The following is a 13439-nucleotide window of genomic DNA, read 5'->3' as shown; positions in this document are numbered from 1 at the left end:
ACAGGGTACAGATATGGCGTCTTAAATGTCTTTAATAAGAACTGGAAGCCATTATGGGAAAATAAGTAAGAATTGCAATACAGTTTTTTCTTTTTCTCTTCCTACACCTTTGGGCCTATATATTTTATTTAGTTAAGGTTTTTTTTTTTTTTTTTTTTTTTTTTTTTGGAAGGGTTGGGGCAGGGTTTCTTTGTGTAGGCCTGGCTTTCCTGGAGTCAATTTGTAGATCAGGCTGGCCTTGAACTCACAGAGATCTATCTGCCTCTGCCTCCCAAGTGCTGGGATTAAAGGCATGTTCCACCAAGCACAGCTTTGGGCCTATATGTTTAATATAATGGAAAAAAGAGATAAATATATTCATACAAAATAGTTTGACCCTTGAAGCTGATACGGAAATGCACAGAAAAGTGCTTCTGGGTCCAGGGACCATTTACCTGCAGGAACCACATCCCCACATTGCTTGCTCTCCTGAGCATTCCCACCTCTGCAAGATTCCCATTCAGCCACCTGCACCCTGGATCAAGCCTGAGTCAGCCCTTCTCCTAAGGGACAAATGTACACCTTCGGAAGCAACACCAGGTACTGACTGAATTTACCATGAATGCACACAGCAGACTGGACTCCTGATTTTGACTGTTTTCAGTGGGTATTCATGACCCTTTTCATCTCAAGATGCACAGGAACTCCAGGGCAAAAAGACTCACAGAATCAAATGCCTTAAAAAACTAAACATGGAGTTTACTCATGTTTATACATAGTTTAGATATATAAAGCTATTTTTTATTCTTTCCTAATTGATCTGTGGTCCTTTTATTGCTTAGACAAAGCTATACCAGGGAAAGTAGAAGAAAGTAAAATCAAGAATATTGGTTAATTGGCAGTACCTCATTAAAAAGAAAACAATATAATGTAAGAAAGAAAACTGAAAGCTAAGTTATTTCAATGCCTAGAGAGAGAATTTAGCAGTTAAGAAAATATACTATGCCGGGCAGTGGTGGCGCACACCTTTAATCCCAGCACTTGGGAGGCAGAGGCAGGTGGATTTCTGAGTTCGAGGTCGGCCTGGTTTACAGAGTTAGTCCAGGACAGCCAGGGCTACACAGAGAAACCCTGTCTCGAAAAAACCGAAAGAAAGAAAGAAGGAAGGAAGGAAGGAAAGAAAGAAAGAAAATAAATATACTACTTTTGTAGAAGACTCAAGTTCTGCTACCAGCATTAATAGCTTAACTGCCTATAATTCCTGCTCTAGGGAAACCAGTCCCTTCTTCAGGCCTGCATGGGAAGTGGCACTCATATAAACAAACTTATACACAGAAGCACGCATACAACTAAGTAAAACGAAACTAAATTTTAGAGGAAAATGTAAAGAGCTAATGAGATGGCTCAGTAGTTAAGTTGCTTTTTCAGAGGATCCTTTCAGAGGATTACCTGCATGGCAGCTCCAATATTGGGAATCTGATATCCTCCTCTGGCCTCCATGTGCCCCAGACATGCACACAGTGCACGCACATATATACAAGCAGGCAAACACTCATGCACATTAAATTAACAAATTTCAAATTTAAGAAATCATTTCAGAGCCGGGCAGTGGTGGCGCACGCCTTTAATCCCAGCACTTGGGAGGCAGAGGCAGGCGGATTTCTGAGTTCGAGGCCAGCCTGGTCTACAGAGTGAGTTCCAGGACAGCCAGGACTACACAGAGAAACCCTGTCTCGAAAAAACCAAAAAAAACAAACAAACAAAAAAAAAAAACAAAAAAAAGAAATCATTTCAGTTTGAAATGTATAAATGCTGCTCCCCAATTCACTATATAAGTAATTTAAATTCTAAGACTTTGGATGATGAATAAAACAGTCCAGGCTCCAATACACTCTTCTTTTGCCGTTATCCCACAATTCAAGATACTCATAGTGTCTGTCAAGTACCTTTTGAAACAAGTCGTAACTGTTAGTGAATCAGTGCTCTGCAGCAGTGTGCATGCTTGAGAAATGTTCTATCAATACGTCATCCCTACCAGCCTATGGTAAATTTTTCTACCATTTATAATAATTTCTTGTCATTGCTGTCTAGTATGTGATGATAAAACAGTATCTTCTGATAGGTAGCAAAAGACAAGGAAGTTAGTGACTTGTCCAGATAACATGAATGTGTCCATGGTAATTTCCCAGAAAAAACAGGCTATAGGGCTAAAGGTGTAGTTAAGGAGTAAAGCATATGCTCTGCATATTTAAGGCATGGATTCAATCTCCAGCACTTAAAAATATTTGATCTCATGACCTGTCTACCTAGCATGCTTTCATTAGTCTTTAATGACATTAGCAGGGTTTTATTTTTATCTATAAGGAATAACCACAGAGGTGGCTACCATCGATCAAGTCTTAACTATGCACTGAGCACCACTTAGTCCTGCATAGTCTCTTGTAATCCTAGTCATAACTCTGGGAGGCAGGTATGCTCGCTTTCCTTTAGATAAGAATGAATGGCTTAGGGAAGGAAATAACTTACTCAGGGTCGCCCAGTTAATGATAGAGATAGGATTCAAGCCCAAGTCTATTACTATTTCTAGGCATTTGACCCTTGATATTATTCTACTGACTAGATCAAGGAGCAATTTGGGCAGGCAGTGGTGGTGCACGCCTTTGATCCCAGCACTTGGGAGGCCAGCCTGGTCTACAGAGTTCCAGGACAGCCAGGGCTACACAGAGAAACCCTGTCTTGAAAAACAAAACAAAATAAAACAAACACAAAAGGAGCAATTTGAGTTGTTTATAGCTCACTACACCTGGGTTGGGGGGAGAAATTAACATACTAGTTTATGACATTCAAAACAAAATAGTTCTTAATAGTAAAATTTGTATCAAGTTCTGGTATTTCCTTACAAGCAGGTTCAAATGAAATAAATCTCCATTGAATACAGCAACACTGACAGATGTATATTCTGCTTCACGTAACATTCAAATGATGGCACCAAGTTTCTTAATCCTCTTTCAGTATCAGGGGCCAATATCAGATTTGACTACAAGAGGCATTGTCAAGTGGGCCCAGTTTTAACATATCAAGAAGAGGAAGGATTTTTACTTATAGTGACAAAGAATAAGCAAAGCAATAAGGTTTACAGCACTATTTTCAACTAAATAGGATTCTCTTATTGCATCTGAATTTGTTTTAAGAACCAGGAAGTAAAAATACGGTGTACTGGCCTCTTTAAAAAGATCAGCACACTACAGTTACATGAAGCAATGAAAGGTCATTAAAGGAAAATCACATTTTAAAACCGAAGATCTTTTCTCCTCTTATATACAGTTTAGGGTTGGGATGATAAGACAACATTCACAGTTAAGATCTCACTACAACACCGATGTAATTTCAACTAAGAGATCAAAGAAGGAAAAACAGCCAAATGAAAAGAAATCTTTCCCTCAATTAAGTTTTGCGTGGTAAGCCAGGTACTGTAAATCCCAATTGAGATGATACTACTTTTCCCAAGGAGCAATAACATCTTGCCACTCTGGTTACTGATGGTGAAGATAACTACAGGAACATACCTCTAGTGCACCTTCAGAAAAACTCCTGGAAAATGCAGCAAAAGTTATCCAAAGTCATACATATATGCTGTGTCATATAGCCAAACCCCAGAACAAGATTCTGTAGCAAGAGTTATCACTTTTCCTGCTGAGGGGCCACTGTCAGCTCAGTTTGTGATGACCCATACTAACTTTATGATGAAAAGGGAAGACATACCAGAATTATAAAAAATACATTTGAATGAAGATTCTTAAACATGATACATGCAAATTGGGTAAACTGCTTATTTTGTAAGTGATCACAGGCTTTAAGAAGATTTTCCTTTTGAGAAGAAATATTTCAAGATATTGATTCACTCCTTTTTGATGAGTTGTAAACAAATCAACTTTTGGATTTACTTGCTGGAAAATAAAAACAGCCCACAATTTAAAATTATCAGAAATTTACAAAGTAATATACTTTAAAATAAGTAATTTCTTTCTTCATGAGTTTTAAGTAATTCTATGGTTAAGAGGCAGAAATACCAACTTACCAGCTTTGTGCCTCTTTTAATTTCCTTTTGGACATCTTCAATAGAAAATCCACCAAGACTCTCATTATCAGTATGTGAAGACACCAAAGCAGATGAAAACAGCTATAAATAACATTTGAAAAAATTACAGTTCGAATATAATTACATCAAGATAACGACTAAGATGTTAAGCTTAAAAATGAATTTTCTATTAAAATGACATTGCATACTGTTAAAGCATTTCTTAAAATCTAACCATTTTTGCTTTCATATTCAGCAATACTAATATGTTAGTATTAAGATTCTTTCTCAAGAATGGTTTTGAGGTCTCTTGATGGATGTCAATATACTCACCATGCACTTATGGTGTGCTGCCACCTTCTGGTTTTCAGATATCAGTAATTGTCCACATTCCTTGTCTCTATTTGACTTACAAAAACCGCATTTACGCTGTCTTGTAGATCCTTTTTTCTGTTCAATTGAGCTTGACATGATTTTTAAATTGTTAGAGAATGCCACTTTAAGCCTCAAGAAATGCTACAGAAAAAAAGAATGGCAATGAAATGGTTAATTTCAATTAAAACTTAGCTTATATGTATCCACACAAGTAGTTTAATGTCTGACCTAGGTTTTAATATATTTACTTAAATATTAGTATAGATAAATATCAAAACCTAAGATGCCTTCCATATATAATTCATGTTAAGAAAGGGAAAGAGAGAAGTGGTGAGAACACAATCAAATCTAGAGTAATTGGGAGAAATCTAAATAAATTCAAATTAGAGAATATGTGAAATAAAACTACTCTTGTGTGATAAGGATGTATAACTGTGACATATAGTGGTTCATGGCTATAATCTCAGCACTTAGGAGGTTCAGGCAAAAGATCATGAGGATGAGGCCTGTCTGGGCCACAAGGTGAGCCTGAGGACCTGTCTCAAAAATATACAGAAAACCAAAATCACGAAGTTAAATCATCCACTAGTACAATTAAAGATAAAAAATAAATTACAAGTTTAGGCATATGTCCACAAAGGAAACAAAATGATAAAGATCTAAGAACAATTGAAAACTACAAAGAAAACTACAAATATTGAGATAACTGAATTCTTTAATTGCTTAATTTCTTCCAGTTCACATACTGAATAAAGTATTAAAAGTAAAACTAAGCATATCTTTGAAACAATTATTTTTAAAACTTGAAATACTTCAAATTTAAGAAAATCGTGTTTTTGACCTTAGACTATTGCTATTCTGTTTTTCATGTAATGAAACAATAAAGCTTCTAATGTTGTACCATAAAATCCAGTCTTTAGGACTCCAATATTTACTAAACCATTTATTTGACTGAGATTTATCCCAAGTCTACTTATTAAAAGCCAATCTGAAGTTATATGCAGTAACTTCCATATGTAAGTTAGCAATGCTGTGCAGTGGAAGGAAAATTCTGAATGAGCCTTGCATTTGATCAGATTATAATTATAGGTTGTACAGTCAAACCAAAAAAGGGAAGAAAAGCTGTAACACAGAAGTCTACAGATTTAGATCATCATTCTCAACACAGATCATTTAATACGATCACTCAACAAATTTCAAATCAGTGTTTTGATCTGTAAAATTCACCCAATTACTGGGAATAAGCAGCTCAGACCCAGGTTGCCATAACAGTCATCACAATCAATAGAATCACAAACTTCTGTCTTCAAACTAGCTTATTAAGTTACTGCCACTTATATACATTTAAATACTGTCAGGACATCGTGCTTAGAGACTTGGCTCACTAACTCAGTTGCTAACTCTCTGGGAAGCATTTCTTCACCACGAGCAGCAGCAGTAGCAGCAAGGTAATGCGCCATTCAGAGCTACTCACGGTGGATCATCAGGATGTAATTTAATATGAGGCCACAAAGAAAACATTTCTTCTCATTAATTTATATCCACTATTTGCTTTTGAACAAGACTTCAAAGGTCTTCTTGTCTCTCCTCTGATGGGTTTAACAAACTCTCAATGCTATCTATAATTTTAAATACCTTAGTCTCCCAAATGACATGGGGTACTTCTCAATAATACTGATTTCAGAACACTAGCTATAAATTGTGAAACTGATTGGAAATAGGCAGCAAATCTTTTAGCATTTAAAAAAAAGAAAGCAGAGAAACAAAAGAAACAAAAGAGGAAGTGTGTTTGCATTTCCTCCGGCAAGTATATGTCCACTTGCTTTATGAAAAATATAGCTGCTCCAGTTTTTAGAGATATGCAAAAACACCAAGATTCATAAATAGCACCCAGATCTGCTACTGGAGTTCTAAATGTGTTTTCTTTACTACCATGCAATGAATAATAGGCACTATTAAGTCACCATGGTATATTCAGCATTTCTCCAGGTCATCCAGGCCAGCTGAAAGGATGGTACAATATAAATCTAATCTCCAAGGCATTTGTTTCTAAACAATCCTAGCACCAGTTTTTTAAAAAATGGCTGAAGATAAGCAAAATTCTTATCAGAAAAAAATCACTCTTTATTCCCAAAATTGACTCTGAAATGGTACCCCCCACCTATCTTTATTGAATATTGCCTCTTTTGATTAATAAACAGTATATTTTTATCTTAATTTTCAGAACCTGCTTTTCTAGATACCAAAAATTCCAAAATCTAAAAGAGAATATATATACATATATACTTACTTTGCATTGTAAAACATTCAATGTATTTCTTGGTAATTTATATTTTATTTGTAAAGTGAACAGAAACTCAAACTTACAACAAACGATTAAAATTTTGCCCTGCTATGCAATGACTAATTGGATTTTTCCACTAAAATTCAAATAATGCATGTGTGCATAGCTTGCTGATTTTTTACATCTGCCTTATAAAACATGCAGCAGCCGAGCCCATCATGGAAACAATGACGCCTAGCAAAACTGTCTATCACAAAAAATACAGATTTTTATCTAGTGCTGTCACACTTGTGGTTTAGGGTTAAGCAGAATAAGGACATTCAATCAGTATTACTGTGGGGTTCAAAAACATCTACTTAGCGCTTTCGATTTAATTTAAAGGTTTTTCAAGAACAGGCAAAGCTCAAAGTTCAATACTTTAACCCGACAATGAGACCTTTCCCTTCAAAGAAAGGTAACATTATGGATAACATGTAAAGGTGAAAGAAACAACAGTATCTTTATGGGAAACTGTTTAAATGTCTAAAAAATATACGCGGCTTAAACAATGAATGCATTTCCGATTTTCTCAGATGCTGTGAAGCACCGAGGTAGAAACCACCTGGATGACCAAGGAGGGCATTCGAGAACCAACTCGAGAGCTTCTTCAATGGCTAGTGTCTTAAAAGAACGTTTTCTACCGAAAAACAAACAAAACAAAACAAAAACTGCAGTTCCGGAAGATGAAAAACCTTCCGCAGGCAAGCCAGTTAAAATTCACGATATAAGTGCGATCCTCCAAAGATAACACGGTCTTTCTATCAGCAAAGTTACAGTGAAGAGAAATAAATAGGAAATGTACCGGAAGGGCACCTGAATTTGGTTGCACGATATTATTACATGCTTCGCACTGCTTTTTTTTTTTTTTGTGGTTATTCAAAAGGAAACTAAAGGAATTTTCCAGTTGTTTCAAGCCAAAGGGTAGTGAAGAAATTTGAACTGTATGAATAAGACCCGATATTACGTAGGAACCAGAGGAAAATTAAAGGCTTTTCAAAGATCAAAAGATTTGTTTTTCACTTTCACACAGAATATCGAAACGAATAGAAATTGCAAAAGAACGCCGTGCTGTTCGCCCATGTAATAAAGGACCAGACAGGAAACAGAGCGGATTTTCTCGGTTATTTATTCCCCAATCGCACACGAGCTTCCTAGATCTCCGTCTAACCAAGGCGCTGGATAAACTCGAAAAAGTCTCTTCCTTCCCAACACTTCAGTAGGTTCCTTTCAGCCAGAAAGTCGGGGTGTCCCCACCCCCCGCCTCCGATTGTCCTTGGCCAAGTCTCTGGAATTCAGGAAAATATCACCTTCTTCACACTTCCCCAGGAGTTCGTCCTCTAAGGACCTGACTCCAAAGCATCTCCTTATCCATCACTTTCACCCGATTCCCCTTACCGGGGAGTTTTTCTTTTTCTCCCCCTCATTCCGTAAGGCTCACCCTCATGCCATCCTAACCATTTTTTTCCTCTTACACTTCGAAAGTAGAGTCACCCTCCTCACCACTGAAAGGATCTAAGCGAACGTAGAGTTTTTTTCGAACCCCCATCCCAGCTTTTCTCTCCTCCGATGTGAAGCCCCCTCCCCTGAAGTCCAGGCTGCCGCCTAACATGTCCCTCAGCGCCCCCGAGGCACTAGGTTGCCAGCCTCTGTAGGGAGCACCGACAATGAGCGGCGCCTCTGGGGGTCCCTGACAATGAAGGAGACCACCGCGAGTCCCCCCGTAACAACGGGCAGGGGCGGCGGCCTGGCCACCGCCATCCTCTTCGTCTTCTCCCGCCAGACAGAGAATGGGGGGCCCTTAGCTACCGCGGGGAACTCACCAGTGGGGCTCACGGCTGGGCGAAGGGAGGACAGCGCCCACGAGGGGAGACGGGGAAGGCGGGAGTCGATTCTCCGGCACTGCTGAAGAGCGGGGCTCTGTCGCCAGGGGTTGTTTCCTTTCATTCGAGGAGAGACGGGCTCGCCGAGCGCCCTTACGTTGCCTCCCTCCGTACGCACACGACCCACAGGACGTTGAGACGTCTCGAGCGCGCCGGGGACTCTGATTGGCCACCGAGCTGGGGCGGTTGAAGCCGCCGAAGTACGGCGCACGCGCGCAGACCAGCCCCTCGAAAGGTTCGGGGCGAGCGCCCCGCCTCCTGCTCGCGCGCGTACCTTCTATTCTCCGCTCTGCCGCCCGGCTGAGGCTTTGGGGGCAGGAGTGGTGGAGACGGAGAAAGAGATTTGAAGAGAAAGCCGGGCACTGGGAGGAGAAGGCGTTGGGTTGGGGCCAGAAAGCCTGGGACCAGGTCCTGGAGAACCGGTTTTCCCGCGACGCAAATGCACAGGCCTTAGCCTTTGCACTTGTTCGTCGAGGCCTTTTTACATCCATTATTTCATTGTACTCTCCTGGCATCCCTGTGGGGTCCTCTTTTCGCCTGATTTCACTGCCAGCAAAGACAGAGCTCCCAGTGCGATTTGCCCGTTTGCATGGCCGTCTTCGGGCTAATCGTTTTAATCACTCAACCTTATTTTTTTATGGAAGGGGGGAGAGAATGTCTTGGAAATGAGGATGAAATACCTCCCAAGTTTATTGTGAAGAAGACTAAGGATGCAACTGAAGCATGTATTACCGTCCCTGGTGTAATAGCTGGCTGGCTGGCTCTTTGTAAATGCTGGAGTTGCCATAATCAAAGAAGATGAGCGATTTTCTTTATATTCCACGTAAATGAGCTACATACTTAAACCAGCGCTCTCTTTTAAAGCTTATTGAAGCCATACTCTTGACTGTGAATCTCAGCTCCCTCACTTCTAGCTCTATGACCTTGATCACGTTGTATTACCTGTCGTTCCTCAGACATATCAATTCTAAAATGGAGAACACAATGGTATCCCTCACAAAATGTTGTGCGAAATGAGTTAATATATACAAATTACATTAGAATAATGCCTGGGGATGTAGTATACCTTATGTGAGGGTCAACTTTTGTTATTTTCTTCTGGCCTCTGTGGGGGGAAAACCATTTTTTAAAAAGAAAAAAAAATCTAATGAACCAGCGAGGCGTTAAAAAGCTGTCTTTGATCTAGCCATGTTTCCAAGAACGGGAGTGGATTTACATTCTGAATCCAATGTTTTTACACATTGTTTCATCAATTTTTAAATTTTTTTTCTTTTCAAGGTCAACCTTAAATTTCATTGCACAAGAAAACAGTAACCATAGTGGTGTAAGACTGATTCATTCAAATGGAACTCAATGAGGACCTACAAACCAACCATTTAGCTACAAGGTATCTTTCTTTAATGCAGATGCGGAGCTGTCTGTCGGTTCTGGTTTTAGCAACTGGAACTGAGTTGTTTTTTGTTTTTTTTTTTTTTTTTTTTTTTTTTTTTTTTTTTTTTTTTTTTTTTTTTTCCTTCCTTAATTCGCATCTCTCCCATGCTCTGGAAGCTCCCTCTGCATCTGCATCGGGCACCAGTTGCTTTGAGCCAGCTTGCCTTCACTCTTAAAAGAGCCACCTGTTTCCACTGCCTCTGGTTAATCTCTAAGGCAGTGACTAGAGATTTGCATAGGAAGCTCCACAATGTGTATTCCATTTGAACTGTATGTAAATCATAGGCCATCTACCACCTTCTCCCAAGTTTTACAGGTTTATTGATGCCATAGTGACACAGATAAAGATGTAAGAGAAAGTACAGAACAGCATGTGGTCTTTTTGACACCCTAGTCCCACATTTTTACCATCTTTCATCCATTCTTTCACCCATGCACTCACTTGAACACAGTTTAAGCCAATAAAAGTTTTCAAAATTAAGTTCCAAACGGAAAGGAGACAGATTAATCTGACACAAGCCCATTGAGTTCATGGTCTAAATACTGAGGCCATCAAGTAAACTAATACAGAACGATGTACTAAAGGTGCATGCCTAAGGCAGAGACATGCACTGCCTGATGTCTACAAAGTACTGTGGTCGGCTACAGCACAAGAATGATTAAGACACAGCTTTTCCTTTCAACTGATTACAGTCTAGTAAGAAAAAGACAAATGGCCACAACAGGAGATGTTAGCAGGAAGTACCTTACAGACAGTGAGAAGTTACCAGTGGATTCAGTTACCTCCGGGCCCAGGTGTGGTGACCAGTCCCAATTAGCATGACTGATGGATGTAGCCTGTTGTTTCATGCCTGGGGATATAGCATAGGCCACAGTGATCTCCTATTGATTCACCAGTACCAATACTCTTCAGCTCTTCTCCTTCGGGCTCTTGTTACTGCATTTTTCTTTTGTACTTCGTACTCAGCAAAGGTTCCAAACACCATCTGAGCTAAGATCTTATCCATCCATCTCGCTCTGATCCACTTGCTCTGCCCTGGGGCACCGGTTGCTTTGCTCTAACTTGCCTCCACTCTTAAAAGATCCATCTGCTTCCACTGCCCTTTGCCTCCCGTTACTCTCCAGCCATTCATTTTCAACAGACATTACAGATGGCTTTTGTATGGCAAGTAGTATGGGAGATTGTAGAGATTTGAAAGGGGACACAGCATAGCTCCTTACTAACACAGCAAGTGGAAGCTGGATGGGACTGAGGGTGCTCACCTGCATAACCCCTGCTCTCAGAATTCGAAGCAGTAGGACCTTGAGATTTCCAAGCTAGCCTGGGCTACACAGCAAGACCCTGACTCAAAAAGAAATGTGCAGCTAGAGAGATGGCTCAGAAGCTGTTCTGGCAGAGAACCTGGGTTCAATCCCTAGGACCCACATGGTGGCTCACAACCACCTTTACCTCAAGTCCCAGAGGGACCAATGCCATCTTCTCAACTCCAAAGGCACTAGACATACACCTGGTACACAGACAAGCATGCAGGCTGAATACTCCTCCACATAAAACAAAAAAATGAATAAATTTAAAAATAAATAAGAGGAACCCCCCCGCAAACTCATCAAGTTATACAACTTAAATATACAAAGTATTTTTGAAGTATATTTCAATAAAACTGAGGTGATAAAAGAGCTGAAAATAGAAACAAAGACACAGGTCCTGGCTTCAAGGAGTTCTCCATGAAAAAGATGTAGTAAGTGCACTCGATAGGTTTCAGTGCAATGGATGAGCTTCTCTAACATAATCACACTCCCCAAGGATTTTTGGACACTGCCCAGAAAACCAGGAAGTACATCCCTGAGAGCCATTCCTTTGACCTGGATCTTCGAAGAGAGGTCAATGGTCCAGAAAAATCTGAATTTTGTTGTCATGTATTTACTAAAAATATGCTCAAAGACCATGATAAATCTTTTTTCCTGTTTCTTGAGCTTTTCTTTTCATTTCATATCAATTACATTGTACACTTTGGGCTATCTCCTTCACTTGAAATTTCCATCTTTTCTTTCTTTTAACGATTTATTTGTTTTTATCTAAGCACCTGGGTATTTTTCCTACTTGTATGTATTGTGTACAAAGTGTACCTGGTGCCTACAGAGGCTACACAAGGGTATTGGGCTCTCTGATGTTGGATTTACAGGTTGTGAGCTGCCATGTGGGTTCTGTGATCCGGACACCTGTCTCTGCAAGAGCAGCAACATGCTCTTAACCGCTGAGCCATCTCTCCAGCCCTGAATCTTCCATCTTCTTTGGCTCAAACAACAGTTTCCTAGATCTGTCACTTGGATGCTATGTTGGTTTCTTCTAAAGTTTTCTTCTTTCAGTTTATAAGGCAGAATTTTCCTGAGATACAATCACACTCTGTGCTGGTCTGTTGCTCTTCCATGCCCAGCAGTTAAGCCATGAAAATAAGAATTTGGGAGCCTGCTAAAAATACAGTGGTGTTTTTTCTTTGTTTGTTTGTTTGAATGTTTGTTTTGTATCATCTCCTGGGGATTCTGAAAGTCAGGGTCTAGATACATGCTTCCTTAAACTTCTCAGGTCTTCTGCTGAGTTTCACATGGACCTCACAGTTAAGAAACCTTTCCATTTCAAAGCCAGCCTGGTCTACAGAGTGAGTTCCAAGACAGCCAGGGCTACACAGAGAAAGCCTGTCTCAAACAAACAAACAAACAAACAAGAAGAAACTTTTCCATTCATTTTAGGAGAATTGGTGTAATGTTTTGACTGTAACCTAAGTATGCCTATGTGTCTATGAGCTTCTGGATATAATCAACACTGGTGGATCACTCATTCATTCACCAAAGACACACCAATTGCCTCTTACACGTTAGATTAAAAATGGACTCTTAGGTAGGTGCAGTGGAGGAGGTTACCTTGAGGAAGCACATGAACAAATGTGAACCCATAACAGAAGTGTCACCTCTTTTATTTAGGTTTAATTTAAATAGAAGTTGAAATAGCTGGGCAGTGGTGGTGCATACCTTTAATCCCAGCACTTGGGGGGCAGAGGCAGGTGGATTTCTGAGTTCCAGGCCAGTCTGGTCTACAGAGTGAGTTCTAGGACAGCCAGGGCTATACAGAGAAACCCTGTCTGAAAAACCAAAAAAAAAAAAAAAAAAAAAAGAAGTTGAAATAAAACTGAAAATTAGAGTAAAGCTATTTTTTTAAGTGGTGGAGGAAACTGAACCCATGCCTTTGTCTGTCTCCCACTGAGCTACACTTCCTGGTCATAGTTGTGGCTTTTATACCAAATATTTTTATATTTCTCATTTTAAAAAAAATTAAATTGCCTGGGTTAAATATTGTAGATGTTCCTGTGAGGAAACA

General features: G+C 39.7%; 1 protein-coding gene across 1 annotated transcript in view; it reads right to left on the bottom strand.

Annotated features, from left to right (window-relative positions):
• Positions 1-8819, bottom strand: part of Phf6 (PHD finger protein 6) — a 43930-nt gene extending 35111 nt beyond the window's left edge. Inside the window, exons 1-3 of the mRNA XM_034485729.1 lie at positions 8576-8819; positions 4391-4573; positions 4058-4159 (exon numbers count right to left, since the gene is read on the bottom strand). Of these exons, the coding sequence (XP_034341620.1) occupies positions 4058-4159; positions 4391-4528 (240 nt within the window). The 5' untranslated portion in view covers positions 4529-4573; positions 8576-8819. The remainder of the gene's footprint in view (positions 1-4057; positions 4160-4390; positions 4574-8575) is intronic.
• Between the last annotated feature and the right edge of the window lie 4620 nt (positions 8820-13439).

Source organism: Arvicanthis niloticus, chromosome X, assembly GCF_011762505.2.
Source record: "Arvicanthis niloticus isolate mArvNil1 chromosome X, mArvNil1.pat.X, whole genome shotgun sequence".
In the NCBI taxonomy this organism is placed as follows: domain Eukaryota; kingdom Metazoa; phylum Chordata; class Mammalia; order Rodentia; family Muridae; genus Arvicanthis; species Arvicanthis niloticus.
This window is presented reverse-complemented; position numbering and strand designations above follow the sequence as displayed.